This window comes from Podarcis filfolensis (assembly GCF_964270895.1).
Source record: "Podarcis filfolensis genome assembly, chromosome: 14".
Classification (NCBI taxonomy): domain Eukaryota; kingdom Metazoa; phylum Chordata; class Lepidosauria; order Squamata; family Lacertidae; genus Podarcis; species Podarcis filfolensis.
Window position 1 is genome coordinate 51,669,816 of NC_139616.1, and position 26,380 is coordinate 51,696,195.

The following is a 26,380-nucleotide window of genomic DNA, read 5'->3' on the forward strand; positions in this document are numbered from 1 at the left end:
CCCAGGCAGAGGTCATTGGGTGGGTATACTTCCTGGTTTTAGCAGGAAGACCGAGACACGAGATGTATTTGGCGGAGGTGGGGAGGGAAAGGAAGGCAAGCTGGAACCCCCTCGGGCCTTCCCTGGGCCACACTGACCATTCCCAAGAAACGCAGAGAGAGGGAGGCTCCCTCTTCTCCCCTGTATGTGCCAATGCGCATGCACAAGCATGAGATCGCACTTCTGAGTGTACCTGCAACCAGACACGAATGTGCTTGCATACATGCTGGAGAAGGTTCTGCCTTAGGAAAGATAGGAAACTGCCTTAGACGAAATAAAAACATTTCCTTCCAGTAGCACCTTAGAGACCAAAGTTTGTTATTGGTATGAGCTGTCGTGTGCATGCACACTTCTTCAGAAAGCTCATACCAGTAACAAACTTAGTTGGTCTCTAAGGTGCTACTGGAAGGAAATTTTTTTATTTTGTTTTGACTACGGCAGACCAACACAACCTGTAACTGCCTTAGACTAAGACCACTGGTCCATCTAGCTCAGGAGTGTTGACACCGATTGGCAGCTGCTCTCCCAGCCCTGCTTGGAGACGCTGAGGAATGGACCCGAGACCACTTGCATCGAGGCAACGGGGCATCGGCCCTTCCCTGCACGCTTGCTGCCGTCACATTCATTTTGCCCCCTTACTCCGACTTTCCTGAACTTTGGGGAGGCTGGCGTCTGCTCATCGGTTTTACTCTGCCCTGTTGAAATTCTCTAGCAGGAGAATGCCACAGCCAAGGCCAGTTTCATCAATGCATCCCTCCAATTATGATGCATTTTACCACGACAGCCCCCATCTTCCCACCTCCATCTACTTGGGAGGCTTTTGGCTGGAACTGCTGGTAGGAAGGGGAAACCTCGTGAAGGGACATTTCTGTCACCCAGGGGCCCCCTCCCAAAAGGAAAAGGACGGCTCGGCTGCTGAAATGCCACTGCTGTGGGACAGCTATGAATTCAGGGGGATTAAACTAATGGTGAGCATTTGAAGAGGGGGAGGGAAATGTGGCAATGGCTAAATGGTGGTCGTTTCCAGGCAGCCATCATGGGAGCGGAGGGGCCCTGCTTGTGATCTTCCTCAGCATCTGCTTGGAAAGCAGCAAGTTAGATTAAATGGGCTGACTTAATAGAGCTGTCCTTAATCCTCCACTGGATAGGAGAGTTCAGGGCTCTGCTGCCTCCTCAAGGAAGAGGGCGGGGGGGAGGGAAATGGCCAGAAAGACTGTCCTCGGCAGACCTCGAGATCTTGAGAAAGCTGCTACTCCAAGCCCCAACGTAAATGAGCCACCAAACCTTGAATGGGCTGGGACAAATCTGAGCTGGCAAGTTGGCCTGAATGTTGACTTTAAAAGTCTCCATTTCCACAGCAGTGAAAGCCAGCCACTTGCCAAGGAGTTAGCCAAAAAGAGGACTTGAAAAACCAAGTGGGAGTTGTCTGCCAGACACTAAAAGCCTCACCAGGAAGTCACCCATGCAGGGCTTTGGGGCAACTGCTAAGTGGTGAGTGGAGGCAGCTGATGCAGCACAAGAGGGAGAGAGAAAGGGGGGGGAGGAATAGGGCAACACCAGGATTCCTGGCTCTGGGGCAGTTGACCCTTTGGCAGGCTTTGCAGGGCACACTCAGCTGGGCCTCATTCTCACAAATCCGGCAAGGAGAGCTGCCTGCAGTCAGGCTGTTTCCTCTTCATCCCCAAGTCACACAGCAGTTTTAAGACACCGAAATATAAATTTTATTATTTCCGAGTCGTTAACACAGTCCATAAGTTACAGGGAAACTAAACCGTTAGCATTTCTCTTATGTACAAGAGGGTAACTGAAAGTATGCAGTTCGTCTACTACGTACCTGGAATGCCACAAAGTCGGAGACCACCATGAGCGAAAGCGGAAGGGCAGGGCGCTTCCTGCCCCCTCCCTGCCTCCCCTTGCAAGGAGGCAAACTGTTTGGTCCCACCCATGGTAGTGCCCAGACCTCCCTCTCCACCAGGCAAAGGCGGGCAGGGAGTTGTGGGTCTGGGAACGAGCTGGCAGGCTCCACCCAGGGCTTTGGTATTCAACAAAGCGCAGTGCCAAGCAAGCAGCCCGGGGGGGTGTGTCTCTAGTGCCACCTTGCTAGCTAACCCACCAAAACACCGCTCATGTACAGACAGGCAGGAGGGCATCTCCCCCATTCGCTCATTCCTTGTGCATTTGGGTTTAATGGTTTCTTAATTAAATCGTTCCACCTGAGTCGGTGGGAAACAGTCAGAGTCCCGCCAAGGAAGTGCCACTGTCACCAGGAAGCAGCAGCAGAGTGCGCTGCCTCCTCACATCACGTACCAGGCCACAACTCCTGCGGCGACAGCAACGCAGGCTGCCAGGACCAGCTGGACGGTGGGCAATTTCAGCAGAGCCAAGGCCACGTGGCAGGGGCAGCTGGAGACTTCGGCAGCGCCTGGGGAGAGGGAGGGTGGAATCAGAGACCAGCAGGGGCACAGGCCAGGCACCCAAAGAAGGAGGGGGAGGTGTAAGAAGGAGACCCACCTAGCTTGCCGGCGTAGTAGGGGCACTTGCGCACGTCTCCTTTCCCATCGTGCACGGGGAGGCCCCCCTCTTGGGTTTCTTCCGCTAACAAAGCCCCAATCTTGTCCAGTTCCTCAAACACCTGCAGAGAAGGAGCAAGGAAAAGCCATGAGCCAGAGCAACCACCCCCCGGAGTCCTGGTGCACTCTAATTATTATTATTATCATTATTATTATTATTTATCATTTATCATTTATATCCCGCCCATCTGGCTGGTTTTCTCCAGCCACTCTGGGCGGCTTCCAACAGAACACTAAAATACAATAACCTGTTAAACAGTAAAAGCTTCCCTAAACAGTGATGCCTTCAGATGCCTTCTAAAAGTCTGGTAGTTGTTTTTCTCTTTGACATCTGGTGGGAGGGAGTTCCACAGGGTGGGTGCCACTACCGAGAAGGCCCTCTGCCTGGTTGCCTGTAACTTGGCTTCTCGCAGGGAGGGAACTGCCAGAAGCCCCTTGGCACTGCACCTCAGTGTCCGGGCAGAACGATGGAGGTGGAGACGCATGCCAGTCAAGGGCTGGCCCTGAAGTGCCACCTGTGCCAAGCCTGGGGTTCTAGTCAAAGGAGGTCCAACAGTGGCTAGCAGCAGGCAAATCCCAGCCCAGGGCCTGGCACCAACCAAGCCAAGGCCTTGGCAGCCTCGCAGGCCACAGTTGCCTGGGCACTGCAGAGATTTCAGCAAGGCCTGCTCATCCCTTCGTAGGACCTCTTCAGCGGGAAGACACATTTTGCCCCTGGGTCTGCCCCTTTGGGCAACGCCTTACTGGCAATGGGGAAGTGAGGCTGTGTGTGTGTGTGCACATGCTGCTGACACAACAACACTCAACCTCCTGTGCCAGGTGGCAACCCTGGCAATGGATGCCACAGATTTGTGACCTTTGCACACAGCCCAGGAGCCAGCGCTGCTGACTGCTCCCTCGAGGATGTTGGCCAAGGAGGGCAAAAGGTAGGGGGAGGGAGGTGTCATGCAACCCGGTCCAGAGCAGAGGCTGGAGGCACCAGCCTGCCCGGGAGAGAGCACCAAGGGGCCAGCCTCAAAGCCAAGCTGAGAACTATAGGGAGGGCAAAGGCTGGCTAACTGACAGGGGGATTCCCGCAAGCACCTCCACCCCAGCAGGCAGCAGGTCAGGGTTTGTAGCCCCTCCTGTCAGCAGAAGCTGCTTCCTCCTCCTGAGCTCCAGGTGGGGTCTTCTCTGCAGCCGAAACAGCCTCCCCTGGCTCCGTACCTGCATGTTGAATTCGAAGGCCTTGTTGGCCTCTTCGACGATCCTCTCCTTGGTCCCCTTGTCCAAGTCCAGGGCGTTGAGCCGGGCTCTGTAGAACTGCTTGAACTGCTGGGGGTTGGAAATGTTGTCGAAGATGTAGAACTGGACCCCCTCGCCGGTGCTGGGCAGCTTCAGCGCCCGCTGGGCCACCTTCTTCAGCACCTGCCCCCCTGACAGGTCCCCCATGTAGCGCGTGTAGGCATGAGCCACCAGCAGCTCCGGCTCGTGCTGCCCCACATGCCGGATGCGGTCGATGTAGCGCTGGGTGGCCTCTGAGCACTGGACCTTCTCCCGCCAGCCTTCCCCGTAGAAATACTCCAGGTCTTTCATCAGGGCCTCCTTCCGGTGCAGCTCCAGGGGGAAGTAGAGAGGGGTGAAGGCCGGCTGGTCCTTGTTCCGCTCCATCTCCTCCTCCAGAGCAGAGTACGTGAAGTACAGAGCCACGGTGCCCAGCTGCAAGAGAGAAGAGGAGCCATGTGGGGAAAGGAGGCAGCATGGAACCCCGGCTTCCCCTCCAGAGATCCTCACCTGGTCAGGAATTATGGGGCCTGGCACAGGTGGGGGGCACAGCTTGCCCACCTCTAGCCTACAATGCCTGACTGGCAGAAGCTCTCCTGGGTCCCAGGCAGAGAAGAGTCTTCCCAAGCGCTGTTGCCCAAACCATTTTTAAGCCGAGATGCGGAGGGCATGGAAGCAGGGGCTCTGCTAGGGCACTCGGCTGCACTCTCAGGCTGGCCTCCTTTGCCCAAGGCCATGCTGCTTGGGAACCCTCTGGTGGGCACCTAACTGGCTGGGCAACATGTCAGCAGCTCCTTTCAAATAAGGGGTTTGGAGCCTATCGGGTGGCTGCTTGAATTCCACTGATCTGCCCCCACGATCTGAAGAGTTCAAGGTGGACTATGGAGGGCAGCAGGTTTGAGGCAAAAGACTAGAGACTGGAAGAGTCCTGGGAGCTGTGGGCTAAAATGTTGCCCCCCTGGATGGTCCCCCCGAAGGAGTTGCTTCTGGATCCAGTGCTGTCGCTGAGGGCTCACACAGCCTCAGACTACTGCAATGGCTACCTTTGAAGGTGACTCAGGAACTACAATTAATCCAGAATGCGGCACCTAGACTGGTGACTGGGAGTGGCCGTCAAGACCATGTAACACCGGTCCTGAAAGGCCTACATTGGCTCCCAGTACGTTTCCGAGCACAATTCAAAGTGTTGGTGCTGACCTTGAAAGCACTACATGGCCTCGGCCTAGTATACCTGATGGAGTATCTCCACCCCCCGGACACTGAGGTCCAGCTCGGAGGGCCTTCTGGCAGTTCCCTCACTGTGAGAAGTGAGGTTACAGGAAACCAGGCAGAGGGCCTTCCTGGTAGTGGGGCCTGCCATGTGGAACTCTGTCCCATCAGATGTCAAGGAAATAAACAACTATCCGACTTTTAGAAGACATCTGAAGGCAGCCCTGTTTAGGGAAGTTTTTTAATGTCTAATGTTCTGTTGAAAGCCGCCCAGAGTGGCTGGGGAAACCATGCCAGATGGGAGGGGTATAAATAATAAAGTAATTGGTGGTGGTGGTGCGGCTTATATTCGGGCCAATACGGTATCTTTTATAAACACTGGAGGTTTTTTAAAAAAATAATCAAGTGGTGTATTAAGTGTTATGAAATAAAATATAAGTAAGATCTCCAGCCCCTGACTAGTGAACAGGGAAGGCTGAGGAGCTGCCACTAAGCCCACTTCTGACCAGTCACAGGGGGACTATTCAACAGAGCCAGAAGCATCTGTGCCCAGCAGCTGGGCTACGTTCTTTGCTGGGGGAGAGAGCTCCCTACAGGCCACACAGCACATTTGAATCGCATCCCCCATCTGCTAAAACGGGGTGGGGCAACCTCTGCTGCCCCCCCCCCGCCAGCTGATGCTCAACTACAACTCCCATCAGCCCCTGCAAGCATGGTCAATGGCCAGGGCTGATGGGAGGTGCAGTTCAGCAACACCTGGAAGGCTAAAGGTTGCTTACACCTGTTCTAAAGAGGGATCATAGCCAGCACACTGCAAGACGCACCTTGAAGAGCTCCCTCTTGATGCGCCCTTTCAGGAAATCCTTGACAAACTGAGTGTTTTCAGCCCGGTCATGTGATTCCTTGGTCCCTTCCTTGAGCAGCTCAGACAAGTCTGTGGCGCTGTGGAGAGACAGAAGTGCCCAAGGGGAAGAGATCAGAAGCAGCTGGCACATGCTTGATTCAGCCTCCCAGCACCCAAAAACAACCAACCCAGAACTCTCAGGCCCCATGAAACCACCACAAACACTGCTGTACTCCTGGGTGAGAGAAGGCATGACACTCACCCCCTCCATGCAATGTGCCGTCAGCACCCCAAGCCTCATCAGTCTGTCCTCAGTGAGCCTTGTACATGCCTGGAAAACAGCCCAGGAAGCCTCCAGGCTGCCTGTGCCCTTGCTGTTCCCCACCTTGGCCAGAGGGACTGGCCTTACCCGGATGAGTCCTCTAATCTGGGAGACTCCCCCCAGCCCACCTGCCTCCATCTGGTTCCGTCAATGAGCTCCATAATGCCTTCAGAGAGAGCTGAGCTGGGTGCCTTTTCCCCAGAGGGGCTTCTTGGCAGCACAGATACCGAACTCTGAAAGCACTCTCTGGATACGGCAGGCTTAGGACTCTGAAGAATCTCTCAGGGAGGAGTGGGTTTCATTACCAAACAAACTTCCCTTCATTCAGCACCTGGCTTAGCAGGGAATCTAGAACCACATTCATGCAGTAATACTGCATCAAACCACAAGGACAAGATCTCCCAGCCTGCCATTGCGGCCTCTGCCAATACTTCCTTCTCCTCCTCACCTCACATTGTCATCCTCCTCCAGCTCCTCATAGGAGAGATTTTCAGGCTCCTCCAGTGCCTCTGTTACATCAGACGACATTCTGCAACCAGTAGATCTTGGCTGGGCTGCAGGACACTTTGCTCAATCCTCAATTACCTGTTCAGAAAGAGCAAGAGTCAGTTACACAGCCTCAAGTCTGCAGCATCCTTAACAGTCAAATAAGATTCATGCAGCTGGAGCTGAAAACCAAGCTTTGCAAATCAAAGGCTAACAGCGTGGTGGTGCGAAGCATTAACCTGATCCATTTGTGACCAAGCCAACTCAGAAGCGCAGGATTTTAAGCCTACCACCCCAAATGTAAGTCCTTGTCACCAGCAACTTTCACTGTGCGGTCCAATAAGCTGCCCACTCTTCAGTAAGAACAGCCTCCGACTAAGCTCCATGGCCAGCCTGAGAACTGAGGAGAGCAAAGAGCCCAGTTTGATGTGCAACTGCTGAGCACACCATTGTTTGGGCTGCAGCTGTCCCGGCAGCAGAAAGAGTAGCAAAGAAGTCCTTCAATGCCTGCCTTTCATTTCTAGGATTTGGGCTGCAGCAGCAGCAGCAACCACCTCTACTTGGTGAGCCATTGAAACTGCTCCAGAGGAACAAAGGGAGGGAGCAGCCAAAGCTGAATGCGAGCCAGCTCTGCCAGCCATGTCATGAAGGACACGCAGGGGACAAGACAGATGATACCTATGGCCAAGAACAACAAGATAGTCAGAAACACTGCAGGGCTTGCAGGCAGATATGGGAAAGAGAGATAGAGAGGCAGACAGAAACAGCAAGACACAGGGAGACACGCAGAAAGAGAGAAATGGGATATGGGAAGTGCATCTCCTCAAGTTAGTGGGGACAAAGTAACAGCAGGTACGGTGCCAGTGCTTTAAAAAGGATGGCACAAGCTACCCATCAGCGCCATTACACCCTGTCGAGCTGCAACAGCCCCTGCCGTGCGCCACCTCACCCAGTCCCCTCAGGGAAATCCTGAGCTTAACTAATGCATTTCTGATTTGGTGCCTTGGTGGAAAAGTGCAAATGAGCAACTCAAGCAGGATTTAAAAGAGTCAGCCCTCACAACACCTAATCAGGTCCAGACCTAGAGATTTCGCAATACGTTATAACCCTATTTCAATTTGGCTACACAAGCCTGGTGATGCATCAAGTACCAGCACAGACATGGCCTCCATCGAAATGCCATCGGAGGACACTGGTTGCTCAGAAACCTGCTCCAAATCATGCACTCTGCTGCCAGTTCCTTTCCTAGACCACAGGGAACATGGAGATGTTTTGCAAATCACTGCTAGTTAGCTCTTCAGTTCCTTTCTGAGTGGCCACTGCCCCAAAGGACACCACATACCAGTCACAAAGGCACCTTATTATAAGCAAGTGATGGATAGGGGCAAAAGTTATTCCCATCCCAGAGCACAGGAACCAGCTGAGTGCTGCTACAGATGTGCACACTTCAAGGCAATCCATCAGCCAAATTACAGTTCGAGAGACAAAACTTCCTTCTCTAAAATGTCCCAGGAGGAGGCCGCACCCCAGGCACCTCCCGCCACAGGATTCCAGGCGCCACCATGCCAACTAGGCAAGGACTTGACGTCAGGAGGCTGTTGATACCAGGAAACCTCCCACTGCCTTTGCCTTCGTTTCAGGAAAACCTGTGCATCATACCACCAGAGGGCTGGCAGAAGCTGCTCAGGCACAGCTCACTTCCAGAGACTGGGAATTTCTTCTTTCTTTCTCAGAGGCCAACAGTTCCAAAGGAACTTGAGAAAGGATCCGTTAGGAACTTATATGAGTGCCCCACTCCCCCCCAAAACGAATTCCCTCTAACATTCCTTCTAATATTTTCAGCTGGACCAGTACAGTTCCAAAGGAAAATCACAAGTTGCCTACTCAAAGAAACACAACTGAAGTATACAGGACAATGAAATGTTAATAAGTTATACCACAGTTAGCAGCTTAACTATATTTCCAGCACTTTTGACACTCAGTTTCCAAGCTGATTGAGTCTTGGACCCAAGGGGCTAGCACTCTGTGCCACTTCCTCCGATACAGGAGTGGGATGCTCAGGACAGGGGCCAGGCCCCATTCAAGAGGGAGCAGCAACAGCACGGCCTTCAGATGCTCAGGCAGGACAACTAAACATCCTCCACTTCACCACATGGAAGAAGCCATGGCAGGTAGTGGAACCTCCAAGTCCAGAAGCAGCAGGCTGCAGATTATCAACTGTTTGGGCCGGGAGAGGTGGCGGTAAAATGATGGAGGGCTGCAATCTTCATGCGCCACATGGATGCTTGCGGGCAGCATCCTGCTGGCTGCTGTTGGAAACAGGATGCCAGAACAGTGGGGTCGCCTGGTCTGACCCACTGGGGCTCTTCCATGGTATTAGCTGTGGTAGCTAAACTACAGGCTCCACATCCAGAGGCAGCCTGCCTCTCGGTAAATCCCAGAACCATAGTTAAAGAACAGGAAGCTGAGAGTCGGAATAGATAAGACACCCCCCTCCAGAATGGAGGGGTGCAAGAAGTGGGGTCCCCCGGGAAACTTGTTCATAAATCAGGTAGTTTAAATGGACCCTCTTCACAAGGGAGGGAGGGAGGGAAGAACTAAGTCCAGATATAGTTCTTGCATCTCTCCACGATGGAGTCTGTCTGCTTCTTCCACCTCTCAGGCTCCTGCTTTTTAACCAATAAATAACACGTGGGGCTTTTTAGTCGGGTGGGAGTAGTGAGTAAAGTGATGCAGGGGTAAAACCTATTCACATTTGTGAAGAAAGCCCTTCCTTTTCTCCTAACCCAGTGAGGCTGAATAGTGGAAATCGGGGGCGGGCAGAAGCAAAACCCCCCTCCAGGCAGCTAAGCGACTGGAATTAAGCGCGTGTCAGACTAGAAGGTGGTTTCCGATCCCCTCCTTGGCCCCAGAGCTCACTGGGGGTGACCCTGGGAGCCAAGCACCGCCTCCCTGAGCCTCCCTCGCAGGGTTCTTGTGGGGATCGGAGGAGGACCAGGGCCCAGCAGAGACCAGGGTTCGAATTCCTCACTGGGCATGACCTTGAGCCACTCGTCATCTCTCTCATCCCGACCTACCTCACAGGGTTGTTGTGGCGGGGGAAGTTTGACTCAGTTATGTACTGTCATTGCCCCCCCCTCCAGGCACCTCAAGGGGGGCGAGTGGTTCTTCTCCCTCCTCCTCCTCCTGCTCCTCTCTGAATCCCCAACAACACCCCTGCGAAGCAGGCCCGGCCTAAGGGAGGCGCTTCCAAGATGGGTGGGGGGGGTGCAAGAGAGATTAAACGAGCCCCAAGTTCCTAGTCCTCACTAGGAGCCCCCCCTCCCCAACGACGCCCCCGCGAGGGAGGCCCGGCGGCAGCGGGCCGGTATGGCTCTGCGCATGCCCGGGGGAAGCCCGCCCAACGGCCGCCGCGGAACCGTTACCTCAGGCGGGCGCCGCTCCTGCCGCTTCCTCCGGGTCTCCTCGCGGTCTAGAGGCACTTCCGGTCAGCGCCTCCGCCGGACGGAGCTCCGCCCCCTCGCGCACAAAGGGCCGCTTCCTGGCGCGGCGGGCGGCCTATCGGCGGGCGAGCAGCGCGTTTGTGACGGGGGAGGGGCCGAGGCTGGCCCGGAAATGGGCGGGGAATAAGCCTCACTGCGCCCCGCCCCCTCCCCTGCTCGGCCAGAGAGACGAGGGCGGCGGGAAGGGAGGCCGAGAGGCGCGCCTCTCCTCCGCCCCCGCGCGGCGCCTGCCTGGCACTGCAGGGAGAGAGGCGCAGGGGGACTTGGTTGTACAGCGTTATCTTTATTGCCACAAAGCCAGTAAAATAAATAATAATTAAAAAAACCACAGCAATGCCGCTGCTGCAGTGAAACCCCTGCGGGGAGAGAGTGCCTCCGAGCATGTGCAGAGTTCCTTTCCCCTTCCTCGGGCTGGACTGCGTGACGACGTCGCCGTGCCTTTCGGAGTCACGCGCTGCTCACGAGGCTCCCTCGCACCAGGACGCCTTTTTCCTGCGGATCATCGAGATCACCAAGAGTCGTGAGTCTCTGGCCAGGTGCATTCAGGGCGTTACCCTTAACACGTGTATTGACCAGGAGATGAAGAAATCCCCCCCCCGTCATTCCAGATTGTGCCAAGTGGGGCCTCCAATCCGTTCCAGGGACTAACTGGTGGCTCAGCCAGAGTGAAACGGGCACAGTGGCGTAGCGCGGGGGGTGCAGGGGGGGCCGGCCGCACCGGGTGCAACATCTGGGGGTTAGGGTTAGGGGGCGCAAATCCACGGGTTAGGGGGCGCAAATTACTTGCCTTGCCCCGGGGGCTGACAACCCACGCTACGCCACTGAACGGGCACCCGATCCGTGATCCTTCCATTGCAATTCCTGCATTGCAGGGGGGTTGGGCTGGATGACCTTTGGGGGTCCCCCTCCAAGTCCTGCCTGGTGTCAGGAAAGGCGCGGCAATCTCCCTCGAGACCTTTGCAAAAGTTCTTTCTTCCTTTCTCCAAGGCAGCCAAAGTACCCTCAGCTCCTCCGAGGATGGCGGAGAAGAAACGGGTGGTGGTTTTTGGAGCTACAGGTAGGTAACCTTCCAAAGTGGAGACTAGGAAACATGTCGCACATTCTTGCATCTCGGCGGGACGTGGGCGCGTCTCTCAGGTAGGTTGCCTGTGGGCGCAGCAGGGAGGTGGGAGATTTATCTCGCACGGAGAGGGGCTGATCTGCGTCCCCGGGGCCAGTTCGGGAATGTCAGGCTCTGGACCTCGGGGGCTTTAGATGGCCTTAATGTTTATTGCTTTGCCTGCTTCAAAACGTGCTTAGGCAGTACCCCCCCCCCCTTTTAGGGAGTATAGCCCAGTGGTAGGACATTGAATCATAGAACTTACAGTTGGAAGGGACCACAAGAGTCATCTAGTCCCACCCCCTGCAATGCAGGAATCTTTTGCCCAACCTGGGGCTCGAACCCGTAACCCTGAGATTAAAGAGTCTCCTGCTCCCCCTTCAGTCTCTGGCATATCCAGCTCTCCTGCCTGAAACCCCAGAAGAGCTGCTGCCGTTAAAGAGAAGTCAGCCCTCCCAAACTTGCTGCCCCCTAGCGTAGTGTGGTTCCTCACCAATTCCCCCGTCCCTTGAAAATTAGGGTCCTGGTGGGCCATTTAATGACATTCCCCTGCCTGTTGTAGCAACTTTAACACACTGTTCTAGATGCTGTGTTGGTTTTAATTGTATTATTTTTTATTCTTTCAAATTACAGTACTGTGCAATGAAATGCAGCGTGAGAAATAAAGGCAGCAACGCAGTTAAAATGAACACGAGCATTTAGTGTGACGAATGGGCTGTCTCCACACATCGGAAGGTGGCGGGCTCTCCTTCCTGGGAGGCTTTTATAGGCAGAGGTTGGAGGGCCACCTGTCAGGGATGCCTGAGTTGCGACTCCTGCATTGCAGGGGGTGGGACTAGATGACCCTTGAGAGCCCTTCCAACTCTACCATTCCGTGGTTCTGTGATCCACAGAGGCATTGCAGGCAACCTGAGTGAAGTTCACAAGCCCACCATGCCCTTGACTACAATTCTCATCAGCTGCTGCCATCGTCCCCTCTGGAGGACACCATGTTTGGGAAGGGTGGTTTAGACAGTGCCCAACTAGATGACCTGAGGAACCGACCTTGCCTAAGGCAGGGCCTTGTCCTTTGCGATGCATCTGTGGTCCATACTGCCGACTGCAGAGACAGCTGAAGAATCCAGCGAGTCTCCCCTTTCTCCTGGTCTCCCAAGAACGTGGAGAATAATGAGGGGAGCAGAACAGAGGCCAGAGGTACGCAGAAGCAGTTTGAGACGGCTTGGGAGAGGAGCATCTTAGGAGGGGTGGAAGGCAGGGACCTTCAGCCCTGGCAACTTCTCCATAGGGGCAAGATCCGCTAGGAAGGGTTGCTGAGACCACTGGGCCGCGAAGGATTCCATTCCCTTGAAGAAAGAATTCACGTCACCGGCATCGGATATTTCCTTCCTTTCTCGCTGACCTGCTTCCGATTCTCCCCCTCCCCTTGCGTTCCCGCAGGGTTTCAGGGAGGCTCGGTGGCCAGGGCCCTGCTGGACGATGGCACCTTCCAGGTGCGTGCTGTCACCCGCAACCCGCGGCAGAAGGCTGCTCAGGAGCTGGAGAAGAAGGGCGCTGAAGTGGTGAAGGCAGACCTGGAGGACGTGCGAAGCCTGGAGCAAGCCCTGCGAGGGGCGTACGGAGTCTTCCTCGTGACCGATTTCTGGGAACATCTCAGCAAAGAGCGGGAAGTTGCCCAGGTGGAGCTAAGCCCAAAGACGGGGCAACCCGCAGTGCAGTGTGAGGGGTGCCCAACAGGCATGGGGGGGGATTCTCTTTCAGAACTGGCTGCTGAGGCTGCATCTGCAGCAGTTTGATATGCTCTTAAGAGCATCACATGCCAATAATAAGCCTGGCAACCAATCAGCAGCTAAGTCTGATCTTGGTAGAAAAATGCAACCTGTGCTGCTTATAGAAGTAGTGCGACTCATGCAACACGTTGGCGATTAATATACACAGAACAATAATTATACATACTTTATCAACCTTCTGAGAAAAATACAAAACATTAAACAAAGCCACAAAGACTTGCAAACTACCCAGCCTAAAATGAACTTATAATGTCTGGTTTCAATAGATTTTTCAAATGCTTAACTTCATTGTCTACAACTTTATTAACATCTGTCTACGTCTCTACTAGCATCTCTCAGTATTGTGAATATCACCGAACTTACCTTTTGTTGGTATTTTCATGAACTTATCTAAAAGACTGAGTTAAGCATTTGAAAAATCTATTGAAACCAGACTTTATAAGTTCATTTTAGGCTGGGTAGTTCGCAAGTCTTTGTGGCTTTGTTTAATGTTTTGTATTTTTCTCGGAAGGTTGATAAAGACTGATCTTGGAGACAGATGTGACCTGCTGACAGGATCTCTCTCGTGCCAACAAGCCTCCTGCACCATTCTGCACTAACTGCGGTTTCCAGATCAGCCGCAAAGAAATTCTCACATGGCATGAATTGCAGCAAATCCAGTCTTGAAGTAACTAACACACAAACTCTGGTGGCTAAACTATCCTGGTCTCAGAATGGTCACAGCTGTTGCACCAGCCAAAGTTGGCCAGAGCTACTCCTCACCCCAAGGCCACCGGGGCGACAGCTGTACATTAAGCTGCTGCTGAAGGCAGAAGGGCAACTCCGGTGGCCCACAGGGGCCTCCGCAACCCACAGCCCCGCAAGCCACCCCTTTGCCAAAGTTCTCTCACTGCTGCCGGGAGCGCAGGCAAGGACAATCCCCTGCCTGGGAGGGATCCACCTTCTTTCCTTGAGGGATAAATTTGGGCAAGACCAGTGCTTCCTGCCTCTCATTCCGTGTCTGGTTTTGCACCCAGGGGAAGCACGTGGCAGACTTAGCCAAGCGACTGGCCTTGGGCTACGTGGTTTACAGCGGCCTGGAAAACGTGAAGAAGCTAACAGAGGGGCAGCTGGAGGTGCCACACTTTGACGGCAAAGGCGAAGTGGAGGAATACTTTCGGGCTGTCGGGGTGCCCATGACCAGCCTTCGGCTGCCCTGGTACTTTGAGAACTTCATCACCATCTTCCGACCCCAGAAAGCCCCAGATGGAGACAGCTATGAGCTAGGTAACAGCATCCCTCCTTCTGCCCTTAAGAGATGTCTCACCTGCTGCCCAGATTGGCAGGGAGTCTGATGCCACTGGCGTGCCTCTCTCTTGCGGAGGAGGGAAGGGCAGGGGGGCCTCAAGCCTCACCTTGGGCAGCAAAAAAGATGGGCAGGTGCTTTCCTTAGTCTGCCACTGCCCTCCTCACCCCATTCCAAAGGGTTCATTGGACACACTTTCATATTTTATTTTCGTATATTAAATGTGTATACCGACCTTTATCCATAGATCTCAGGGCAGCACATAGCAGCATGGGCATAGCCCATAGTTAGGAGGGGCAGGCTTCAGTTAAGTTTTCTTATTGATTTACGTGATCGAGGGGGGGGGGGCATGTGTCCCCTTGGCTATGCACATGCACAGCAGAGGGAAGTGCCTGCAGGATAAGTAGCACAGATCTCCTTCCACAAGCCTCCCAATAAATTTGGGGAACTGATTGAATTATTATTATTATTATTATTTTATTTACTATAGAGCTTTGTATTCTTGGTGCCCCTTGTGCTTCTGATGGTTTCAGTCATAGGTTTGTGGGTCTGTCTATCTTGCAAGTCCCGTGTGCCACACCTTTTGCTCTCTCATTTCTTAAAGCGGTACCTTCCCCTTACTTGTCTACGTTTCTTATTGCAAATATCCAGATAACCAGCTTTATAATTTCTTCTTGTGAATGTAACATCCCATGACAGCCTTGGTTTGGTTTTTAGGTGTTTCTCTCATGAAGTTCTATTTTGTGGTTTGGGATGCATCGATAATATTCAATAAAAATATGCCCCCTCCCTAAAAAAATAATATCATCCCCCTTTGTGCATCCGGGTTGCAATTGATGGTCACCTGCACTTGCTCTGCCTGTGCTGTTTTCTCCTTCCTCTGAGAGGCCTCAGCTCCTGATCAAACCTCCCTCCTCTTCTCCTCTCTTTTGCAGCCATTCCCATGGGAGAAGTGCCCATAGATGGGATGGCCGTGGCTGATCTCGGGCCAGTTGTGGTTCGGCTGATGAAAGAGCCAGAGAAATACATAGGCCAGGACATTGGGCTGAGCAGCTGCAAGCACACGGTGGCAGAGTACGCAGCCCTGATAGAAAAGTACACGGGGAAGCCTGTGAGAGATGCCAAGGTAAAGCAGGTGCATGGACAGCCCTCCAGGGAGGGGGGTGGGGAGGACCACCAAGCTGGCACTCGCTGGAAGGAACAGGCCATACCCATCTGTACCTAAATGCCACAGCGAGAGCACCAGATGCTGCGGAAAGCTCCCAGGACCCTGTTTGTTTCCAGGTCAGCATTATCTGGAAGTTGGACCAATGCAGTTTCTCCTGCTCTTTCTGCAGATGTCGCTTGAATCCTATGAGAAGCTGGACTTTCCTGGTGCCCAAGAGTTAGCTAACATGTTCCGCTTCAACATCCTGGGCCCAGTCCGAGATCCTGCCTTGACCCTGAAGCTCAACCCAAAGGCCAGGAAGTTTGAGGAGTGGGTGGCGGAGGAAAAAGCTGCTTTCAAGGACCTCTAGCAGGGGAGGGGCCTCCCTGGGATCACCTGCTTTGTTCTCCCCTCTTAAATAAAAAAAGATGGCTTGGACCGTTATTCCATTCTCCTTGCAAGGTTGAGTTCATGGAAGGGGTGGCGGTTTTGAGGCTCACTTGCTTCAAGTCAAACCGAAAAGGGGGGAGACCCGGCAGCTCCAACCACAGATCACACAAGTCTTGGGTAGTTATTTGCTTTGGACAAAGCTACAAAGCCCAAGGCTGTCAGTCATCCAAGCATAACATCTTGCATGACCCAAAGAAGGGGAGAAGTCATCCTTGGGAATTGGCCTGGGCCAGGAAGTGATTTTGAGCCTGTGTCCTGGTGGAACCTGTAGCAAGGCAGCCTGCCTCCACTCCAGGGGCTGCCGGCCAGCTCTGCCCCACCCCTTCAGGAACCCTGAAGAATGGGAGGTGAGCAGCGTAGCAGCAAAGCCTCAGGCTCTCTTGCCAGATAAAAGGTCATATAGTAGACACGGTGTATGACTACAGGACCAGGAAGTAGAGACTTGCCTTGTTGCTTTGGCTCTAACAGCTGGATGTAGGAAGCCACGTCCTAATATGTAGGGTCAAGCAGGGAAACTAGGGAAAGGTGCTAGTTCAAGAGGGCGGCTTTCCTTTCTGTATCGCCCCCTAGCAGCAGGGTTCAAGGATACCATTTCCCTTCCCTTCCCTCACCCAAGTAAAAGCTCAAGAATATTCTTCCACTTCTTGCGTCCTCCCAGGTTGCTGTGACATTTGAAAGGGAGAAGAACAAAAGGATGGATTCTAAAGATCTTTTTTATAGAGTGTATTTTACATTTGATACAGAATCACCTTGCAGGCCAAATGGCTCAGGAGGCTGCACGTGCCGTCTGTTAGCAAGTGGAGGGAGAGAGCTCCAGTCCGGGTGGATTTTATTGCAGGGTGGGGTGGGAATCTTAAAGCGGCCAAATAAGTAACAGCGACACCTTCACACCCCAAGCAGTCTTGATGGCTTTGTGGCTCAGCTGTGCCCAGCCTCATGGCCAGCTCTTTCAGAGGCCAACGGGATGCATTCTGCTCTCGCTTCCCCCACCATCTGTCCTCTTAGGCCAAAAGTGCAGAGGGATGCTTCACACACAGCAAATGCTATGGGACACGCCTTCTGAGTGCAGGTAAATGGGAAGAGGCACGTTGTTGTATTTGACTGCTGCTTTCCTACAAAAAAATGCTGCTGCACGAAGCAGCTTCTCCCAGCACCCCACCCTGCAACCTCACGAGCTAGCAGCAGAGCAAAGGGGCAACTAATTCAGATGCGTTTCAGACTTACACGAGAGACGCAACAGATCTCCCTGCCTGCCCAGGTGCAATGGAGGAATCCCCGGCTGTTTACTTACAGCTGCTGCAGTCGAGAGAAGCCGCTCTCCTGAGGCCAGGCTGTGCCACAAAACTCTGAAGCTAAATTCTCCTGGCGGCCAAAAGAACTCGGGGTGCAGGGAACTCATGGGCTCTCCACTGCCTCCCCGCTTTTTGGAGCGGGCTGGTGATCTCAGGAGCTCTCTGCGGGGCTTGTCAAAACCTCAGGAGAGCAGGACTGTTTGCTAAACTAGACGGGTGCCTGATTTTTCCTGTCCAGGTTCCCACTCGGTGGTCTGCATCTGTCTGGAAAAGGAGGAGGGTCTCTCCAGGGAACCTGGAACCTTTTGCAGCTCCCGTAGGCGACATGGCAGAGGCCGCCCCTCCCAAGTCCTGCTTCCAGAGGCGAAAGCCTTCCACCTGCGCAGACGTCCTGCCAAGCAAGTTCCAGTGTGTCTGTCTAGGATTCTTCTTGCCAGGCTCCTGCGGTCGCTTCACCTCCAAGGAGGACGACACAGCCGCTCGACCGCTGCCACACATCACCCTAGTTTCCGGTAGAACGTTTCCCTGGAGCCAAAAGGAAAAGGGAAGTCTTATTGCACTTCAACTGCAAAGAGCAGCTTGCTGGCAAGGGCTGCCCTCTCCCCATGGAAGTCAACAGGCAACCAGCCGTAGCCACAGAGAAGCCTCATCTCCCCAGTGACTACTGGCAGCAGTGGGCCTGCAGGTCAACCCCTCCAACCCTGACATCCTGGGTGCAGAGTGGGCCTCTGCCTGGTCCCAGTTTAAGTGTGGACTCCAGACTTTTGAGATGCTTTGCCAGCATCCAGTGGCAGGCAGTTCCAAGGGTTCAGGGCCTCAAGTGGCCCTTTCCAGAAGGATTGCACCTATGCAATTCACAAATGGATCTGATGCAGTCTATCAACAGCCAAAGCCTTATACCCTCACACAGCACCGTCACACGTGGCTTGCAGTAGATGCAGCATCCAGTCTCTTGTGCCCCCACCATTTATTTGCGTGGCTGTTGGGTCGCCGTTGCAACCAAAAGCTGGTGGGGTGGGACAGCAGAGAGGAGAGGAAGGCCCAGTGGGTCAAGGAAGTAGCACAACAGGCAGAGCTGGCACCAGACCAGCTGCTGCTCTTTACGGGATTCTAGGGAGGGAAGAAGGGTCTCCCACCCTAAGGGAAGGGTCTCCGCTACCTTGTCCCCCTCAGCCAGAAAGGCTGCCCCACCCAGCTGCCAACAATTCTGTGTCTGCTCAGCAGCACTGAGCACAGAAGAACACAAGAGGCCTCCTACCTCTGGCGGGGCAAATCAGGAGCTAAACATTTTCTTAAGTTTAGCTAGGAATCCCTCCTTGTCGTCCCCCTGGGCCTCGGGCCTCTCCTCGCCTGCCCCCGATCTAGTCGTCCCCCTGCCACCTAGACACAAACAGCAGAGAGCTGCGTCAGGATATGCAATTGTGAGATGGCGGTGCTGCTGCCGCCACCCATTGGCTCACCACACCTGGAAACATTTCCTGGCCACTTGCCCAAGGAGGAGAGGCAAGGCCGGAGGAGGCCATGCTCGTGCTGGAAGGCCTAACAAACTCATTTCGCTTCAGCCTGTGTTCCATGTGTTGGAAGTGCCCTGGGATCAACCGAGAAGGACCTTCCCAACATACTGCTTTGCCAACTGATGCTTCTTGGCCTCTGGCTTATTTTTCTCATGCCCAGCTCTCATCTCCAGGCAGTATCTTTGCTGCTTCTCACAGCATCTGTTTGCAATTCCAGTTCTATCTCCTAGATGGCAACTCTGCCAACCTGGTGCCCCTCCAGCCATTCTGGACTGCCAAGCCCATGAACTCCAGGGTCCTGTGGCTGTGCTCCCAGGGGCCGATGGACAATGCAGACCAAAGCATCTGGGGGCCACCTGCTTGGTAACGGCTGCCTGGCTCTTTGGTCTCCTTTCTGTCACTCAGCTGCGTCAGGAAAGACAGTCCAGCTCCTTTAAACCCAGACATGAGGAATTCGTGGTCCCCTAAATCTTGCTGGACTATGGCTTCTATCAGCCCTGACCGCTGGCTATGCTGGCCTGATGGGAACTGAAGTCCAACATCTGGAGGCCAGCTCTTTACAAGGCAGTTGTGCAAGGAAGGGCATAAACAGCCTCTCCAAGGGCCCCACCCCTTTCCTTTATAGCCTAGGCCTTCAAATCCAAATCACACTGTACCCGGTTAGGGAAACTGTCACAAGGAGACCAAGAATGTGCAGATAACTACTTTAAAAAAAAATCCTGGCTGTCTGAAATGCCTCTTACTACATCCTATGCCCTCTGGTCCCAAAATCAATACCTCCCTCTTCCTTTTTAAGGGAGAATCGCAATCTTTTAGCTTAAGATGACAGCTGACGGGTAAGGCGACTCAAAGAGATGCCTCCAGATCCCTCCCCCAAGTGAGGACCACAACACAACCAGACTCGTTCCTTGTGGCATCTACTGATGAAAAGAGACCTCCATTCCAGCAGGGGCGCAGGTCACACCGCTGCCGTTGCAACTAGGCCACGCAAGTCCCACGTTGCCCAGCTGAATACCATCGTAAGCACCACACTGCAGAGCGGGCCATTTAATGAGGTGGCGAGAGGGTCCCCTCCCACCTCCAAGCGCCCAAGGGCACCTCGCAGGGCTCCACTTACCAGTGGCTGTATTGGTGACGCCATTCACGGTCCCTTCCACTTCGGTTTCGTCTTCTGCATAGCTCAGCATCAAGGCTCGCTGGCGGTCTGTCAGCCTCCTGCAGCACAAAGGGGGGAAAGGGCTACATTGGAGGCATCCGCTCGGCAGGAAGGCTCGCGATCCTGGGGAAAACCTGAACCGCCTAATGAACACGCCTACAAGCTAAAGGCAGCCTCTTCCCCTGGTGTCTGCCAGGCTCCCCAAAGCCACCGTCCTGCAGCGCTGGATCCTCTCTTTGAAACAGAGATGCCTCTTCCCAATGAGGGCTCGCTAGTAACCCATTATATACTGTTTAATACAAAAGGGGTGCGGTCTAAGGAGAGGTGGACTTCCTCCCCTGTATCCATCATTCCCCGCTACATCTCCCAAAACAAAGGCCACTTTGCATTTTGCACCGTTGCGTGTCTAACATGCTCCTGCTGAACGCCACCATCCCCCCCCGGCCCCCAAAGCCCCCCCCCACTTACTTGGGAACTTTGATTTTTATGTGAATATAGTGGTCGCCGTAACCGTAACTGTTAACTCTGGGAATGCCTTTCCCACTCATCCGAATCTTCTGGTCAGCTTGAATGCCTGGGGGGATCTGGCAGAGAGATGGAGGAACAGGGTTTATTCAGCATTTTGCATACAACCATATGTATCCGGTTCTATTTATTTCTCCAGGGAAGGCCCCCCCTCCAACCAGACAAAGAGAATTCAATTTAAAATAAGCACGGCTCCCACAGGAGTGTGTAAGCAGCCAGTCGCACAGGAGAGGTAAAGGGAAAGGATAACAGCAGACACAGATCCAGGATGCAATTCTAAATACGCTTACTAGGGAGCAAGAGATCACAGTGGGATTTACCAAGTAACATGTGCAGGATTGTGCTGTAAGAGTCAGAGGAGCCTAGGAAGGGGAGGGACACTGTGGCAACATGCGCACCACATGCAGAGTCCTGCAGCAGAAGACGAGGGCATTGAGAGCATACTGTGTCCATTTCCATTTGGACACAGTAAACATAGTAAGATGAACAGGGCGCCCTATTCCATAGGCTAGGAGATCCTGGCCATCCAGGCTGAGCTCTCTGGAGGGAGACACCTGAGCCGTATCACCAACTGACAAGGACCAGAAGGCGCAGCCATACAGACCACCAGCATGCTCCCTGTCATCAAGGGACCCGCTGCTACATACCGCAATGCTGATTGTCTCGTACAGACCAGGAGACCTGGCTGTGCCGCCGAGGACAGCTTGTGCTATGGAGACATAGAGGTCCGAGTGGATGTCTGCACCGTCCCTCCGGAACGTAGAGCTCTTCTGAACCTGAATCCAGAAAGAGGGTACAGTTCATGGAGGAGGTGGCAGCAGACGCCTGCTGTCTTCAAACAGGGCAGAGAATCATGGGAGCCCAGACAAATACGCACCCGGAAGGTGATGAAGATTTCCCTCTTTCCTACAGGCATCCGAACCGTCTGTCCATCCTCCACACCTGAAGCCAGAGCAAGGGCGTAGTAAACAAGGGCATTCCCCTGGTACTTCCTGCTTGTCTCTCATAAGCTACGGGATTCTTAAATCCTCAGCAGCCCACCTTTGCAAAGGCCCACTCCACCCCAGCCCTCCCTTGATCCATTCTGCAGGAAGCAGCTGTTGTTCCTCTGCTCTGACCCAACCAAGCTTCAGGAAAGCATGGCAGCAGCCACCCCATCTAATGAAGAACCCAAACAAGGCAGAGAATGCGGACCTGCGGGAACTGGGACCATCACCACCTTCTTTTGCTTGGTCTGCCCAGAGCCGCGACACATCGCACAGGGGGTCGTCATAACTGAGCCACGCCCGCCACATCGCCGGCACGTAGAACGCATGACAAAGGGACCTGTGTTGATCGTCTCCTATGGGGCGGGGGAGAGAAGATGCAGAGAGAGGTGATGCCTTTCTGGGCATTTTTGCAAGCGGAGATTATTTCTTCGGCATTTTCTAGGTGTGGGAGTCTCCAGTGGCTGATGATTCCCAATGAATCTAAATCAAGCAAGCGAAGGGGGAAAGCTCTCTGCCCTCCTCCGAAAAGCTGTCCACTTGGCACAGGCAGGAGTCTCCACACAGCAGCGAGGTGAGCAAAGCCTGCTTTCCTCTGCGTTGTGACCCATTGATACACTTACCATGCCAGTGCCATTGCAGTAGTGGCAGTGTTGCACTTTGGTGCCCGGCTCGTGCCCTTTGCCATCACAGCGCTGGCAGGTGTCGTTGATGTTCACTTGAATCTCCTTGTTGACGCCCTTGGCGGCCTGGTTGAATGTCAGTTCCATGATATACTAAAGAGAGAGAGGGAGCAAAGGCAGCCATCACTCAATGTCCAGGCAAAGATCAGGGCCAGCTATTCTGACTCGTCATTTTGCACGCAGCAGAAGACAGTGATGTGGGGCAAAATGTTTCCCTCTTCTAGGAATGGCTCTGTCTCAGCGCAATTGTAAATATTAAATCAGGCATTTAATGAATTACTACTTACAAATCAAATTGGACAACCAGGCAGTCAAAACTAGAATCCCAGTCATAACGAACTTTTTCCAAGTAGCTTTCCCTTAAAAGCTACACATGCAGACAGATTGTTATGCTCACTTCCTGGGGCTGGTCAAAGGCAGTGTGGAAGTCTCCAAAAGGGGACCCTGAAAACTCCCCAAAGATCTTCCTGAACAGCTCCTCTGGATCCACAGACGGGCCGCCACGCCAATATTGTTGCCCGGATCCTGCTGAGCTTGCATCGAAACCGGCTGTCCCGTAAGTATCAAACTGTTTCCGTTTCACTTCATCGCCTAAGACCTACAAGGAAGGAAGATGAGGGCTTTATTTTTGCCTCGCAGAGCTAACATGGCTAGATTGTGAAGCCGTGATGCCATTCTGAGCAATGGGACCACTCCAGAAGGAGCCCACCATCACCCCCCTTGAAAAAACAGCCCCCACGTTACCTCGTAGGCTTCAGCCAGTTGCGAGAACTTCTCCTTCGCTTTAGGGTCATCTTTGTTCGTGTCCGGGTGGTATTTCTTGGCAAGCTAAGCAAAAAGACCCAAATGTGAAGATGAAGCACAAGAGAATCACTGTCATCGCTGCTTCTTTTTGTTACTGATTACAAGAATGTATTTCAAATCAACTGCATTATGCTCAAGTTAGAAGAGTATGGCATCACTCAAATTTTATACCATATGACAAGGAGGGTTTCTGTGCCAGAGTAACAAGAGCAATAAGAGTAACAAATAACAAGAGCATCATAAATCCAAACTAAAGTAATTCCCAAAATAATATAGTAACACATATGGTGTTAAAGGTGAAAACTTTCAAAATAAGCTGGTTGATGTAAAGGAAAAGAATTTTTTGGGCTTCTATTGTAACATGGAAACACAGTGGCCTTTCAAAAATAATCACTATTTCTAGCTATGGTCAGATGATGCAATCTGATGAAATATCTGTGAAAATGGGAGGTTATAGGTCTATTAGCACTATGGCTTAAATCTCAAAAGCATACATAGGATAAATAGGACTCCAGCTGCATTAGAAAAATATTTACAATTTCACTGGAAGCAAAGAATTACTACCCAAAATCATTATCAATTAATGAAAGGTGATGCCCTCCCTCTTGAGATACAATTGCTACTGATCAGTGAGCTTTCAGTACCAAATGAAAAAGAAAAACCCTATTCCAGCAGGTCTTTATGGTTTAGGTTTTGTCTGCAGGTCTGTTGCTACGGATGCTCTTGTTGCAGTTTTATCTGCTCTTTTCACTTTTCAGAGTTATTGGTACATTTAGAAGAGCTCATCAGCCTGACTTTATTTTTGAGACACATGGTCCACAGCTGAAGTGTCTGAAGCCTTTCTTTAACCTTGAGATGTCAGGATTCCACCAATCTCAAGTGTGCAGAGGTTCTGTCCCCCACCAAGGGAATGGATATGCCCACAGAATTTCTTTTAAACAAAAGCTGAGAAAGAGCTGTTCATAAAAGATGTACCCCTACTAGAAAAAGTCTGTTTCCTAGGCATCAAAACACAAAGCTATCTCAGCCAGTTCTTTTTACATAAAATAATTCAGATACTAATCATTCTCTTTTCTTTTTTGCTTAGTAAGGCCTTCGAAAGTGGACTTCCTTTGTCTATTCTAATCAAGAGGAAAACCAAAAGCAGCAGTTAAGAAAGCAGATGCCTGTGGCAGACAAGCTGAAAAAGTAATTGGGGAACAGATGCTGAAGACAAAAGGCTGGAAATATCCTGACAAGAGTGTGACACAGAGTGCTGTGTAGGCAAAGCTCTACCATTTCCATTCTGAGAAATACATGCCTGCATGGGGACTTCTAATAAGAAGGCACCCTTGATTTAAAAAAAAATAGAAAAATCTGGGACCCTTTGCTTCAAAGCAACAAACCTGGTTGCTCATTCAACCACTATGGACCAGTTTGCTTCTCTCAAACTGGTCAATCACATTAGAATGTCCTTCTCCACCATTTCCTAATACTTTAAAAAACCTCCTCCTCTCCACTAGCCCATCCCTTCCTTAAGGCTACTCAAAAATTATAAGATTATATGCTTATTTGTACCCCACCTTTTCCCCTGAGGGGGCTCAGAAAGCATAAGGCACTGCAGTTAAACATTTGTAGGCTGATGCCCTGCGGAAGAGGACAAATGGAACATGCTGGCACCCTGTAACTCCAATGCTACCTTCCTGTTTTGAGAAACATATTTTCTCAAAGACATTTCTTTTCAGCAAACATGCCTGGTAATAGGCCTTCTTGATCTCCTTCTGGCTGGCATTTCGAGGCACCCCCAGGATCTGGTAATAGTCCTCTTTGGCACAGCTTGCGGGGCTGGTATGAAATGAGGCAGTGCAGGCAAGAGGATGATGTATCACTCCTGCAAAAGAACAAAATGGGATTTTAGGACAACAGACTGTCTCGTTCTTAGCTGTGTGGTCTGTGCAAAAAGCGCCACAAGTCCTTTGGAATTCCGGACACCAGTCGGAACAATCCCCCTATCCTAGTCAGCCAGAAATTGGGCACCGTACCTGCCTAACCAAAGTCCATAGGTAAATGAGTAACGGATGTGTTTTAAACCTGCTTTTTCTCCTTCAGCTAACCCAACAAGCACGGATACCTGCCTCATGTCCATTTAAAACTGTACAGCAATAATTACATGCCAAGGATCCTAGGACCCATAAGGCACCGGTGCTGCCACAAGTCACAAAGTTGACTGTGTCCTTGGAGATAAAGGTCTGATTTCTCCAGGACAGCTGCATTCCCACAACACCTGGAAGACCCAGGGGTTGCAGAAGGGTGTCCTAGAGCAGTGATGGCCAAACTTGGCCCTCCAGCTGTTTGGGGACTACAATTTCCATCATCCCTGACCACTGGTCCTGTTAACTAGGGAAGATGGGAGTTGTAGTCCAAAAACAGCTGGACAGCCAATTTTGGCCATCACTGTCCTAGAGGGAAAGGGTCGCTGGCCAGGAGCTTGCAGGATTGGGCCAAAGGGGGCCCGATCTCGTCCTGCTCTCACCGCGGCCGACCAGTGCCCCTTGTGGGGAGCCAAGAAGCGGGAGCCCAAGAGCTCCGGCAACCCCCACGCGGAAGCACCGACTGCCTCCTCCGTGAATCTCTCCCCCCTTCTAAAGCCCCCCCCATGCTGCCGCTTCTCTCCAGTGGCCGGGAGTTCCACCGGCGGCGCCCCGTGACGTCACGCGCCCCTCACCGGAGCCTCCTCCGAGCCGCCGGGGGGCGGGGGGCCAGGCGGGGCCGGCGCTCAGCCAGCGCGCCACGCGCAGCGCCAGCAGCCTCCGCCGGGCCTCGGCGCTGCCCAGCCGGCCTCCCCCGCCAAGGGCCGCCGAGAGCCGCAGCGAGGCGCGCACCGCCGCCGCCATCTTGGGCCGCCGGGAGACACCGCGCAGGCGCGGCCGAGGCGCCGGGCAGGAGAGCGCCGTTTGCGCAGGCGCAGGGGGGGGGCGGGAGGCGGGGCGGCCCTACTGCGCCTGCGCCCGCCCGCTCGCCCGCCGAACCGAGACCTTGGCGGGCGCCCTCGCCTCCGGGTTGCCCCGGGGTCCTAGCGCCCGCCGCGCTCCAGGCTTCGCGTTGCAAGCGCGAAGGGAACGAAGAGCTCTGTGGCGTCGGGAAGAGGAGCGCGTTGGTGGCGCCGGGAAGAGCTTTCGCGGGCCGTTCTTTCCTTTGCAGCTTAGGAGAAAGAGCCAGCGGCTGCGCGGATACATACATACATGTTGTTGTTATTGTTGTTAAGTTGTTTAGTCGTGTCCGCCTCTTCGTGACCCCCTGGACCAGACCACGCCAGGCCCTCCTGTCTTCCACTGCCTCCCGCAGTTTGGTCAAACTCATGCTGGTAGCTTCGAGAACACTGTCCAACCATCTCGTCCTCTGTCTTTCCCTTCTCCTTGTGCCCCCCATCTTTCCCA

General features: G+C 53.1%; 3 protein-coding genes across 7 annotated transcripts; 1 reads left to right on the top strand and 2 right to left on the bottom strand.

The window, feature by feature from the left end:
• Positions 1-1,736: 1,736 nt before the first annotated feature.
• HMOX2 (heme oxygenase 2) lies at positions 1,737-10,333 on the bottom strand. The gene is made up of 6 exons (XM_083585871.1): positions 10,159-10,333; positions 6,696-6,832; positions 5,906-6,023; positions 3,816-4,307; positions 2,551-2,671; positions 1,737-2,461 (listed from the first exon to the last, which is right to left on the bottom strand). The coding sequence occupies exons 2-6, from the start codon at positions 6,773-6,775 to the stop codon at positions 2,334-2,336; spliced, it is 939 nt and encodes a 312-aa protein (XP_083441997.1). The 5' UTR covers positions 6,776-6,832; positions 10,159-10,333; the 3' UTR covers positions 1,737-2,333.
• Positions 10,334-10,404: 71 nt separating this feature from the next.
• On the top strand, positions 10,405-15,998 carry NMRAL1 (NmrA like redox sensor 1). 4 transcript variants are annotated; one of them, XM_083585844.1, is made up of 6 exons: positions 10,405-10,772; positions 11,228-11,293; positions 12,773-13,011; positions 14,139-14,388; positions 15,343-15,533; positions 15,745-15,998. In XM_083585844.1, exons 2-6 carry the CDS (start codon positions 11,254-11,256, stop codon positions 15,922-15,924), a joined length of 900 nt encoding a protein of 299 aa, XP_083441970.1. In that variant the 5' UTR covers positions 10,405-10,772; positions 11,228-11,253; the 3' UTR covers positions 15,925-15,998. The 4 variants fall into 4 exon arrangements, with proteins under 4 accessions (XP_083441970.1, XP_083441967.1, XP_083441969.1 ...); XM_083585841.1 differs by having other exon boundaries at positions 10,421-10,756; XM_083585843.1 differs by having other exon boundaries at positions 10,422-10,772; positions 11,224-11,293.
• A 701-nt stretch (positions 15,999-16,699) lies between these two features.
• On the bottom strand, positions 16,700-25,871 carry DNAJA3 (DnaJ heat shock protein family (Hsp40) member A3). Of its 2 annotated transcripts, XM_083585784.1 has the most exons (12): positions 25,669-25,862; positions 24,698-24,834; positions 22,905-22,988; positions 22,558-22,758; positions 22,101-22,253; positions 21,686-21,833; positions 21,369-21,433; positions 21,139-21,267; positions 20,435-20,550; positions 19,928-20,025; positions 18,555-18,676; positions 16,700-17,821 (listed from the first exon to the last, which is right to left on the bottom strand). In XM_083585784.1, the coding sequence occupies exons 1-11, from the start codon at positions 25,835-25,837 to the stop codon at positions 18,570-18,572; spliced, it is 1,407 nt and encodes a 468-aa protein (XP_083441910.1). In that variant the 5' UTR covers positions 25,838-25,862; the 3' UTR covers positions 16,700-17,821; positions 18,555-18,569. The 2 variants fall into 2 exon arrangements, with proteins under 2 accessions (XP_083441910.1, XP_083441911.1); XM_083585785.1 differs by lacking the exon at positions 18,555-18,676 and having other exon boundaries at positions 25,669-25,871.
• Between the last annotated feature and the right edge of the window lie 509 nt (positions 25,872-26,380).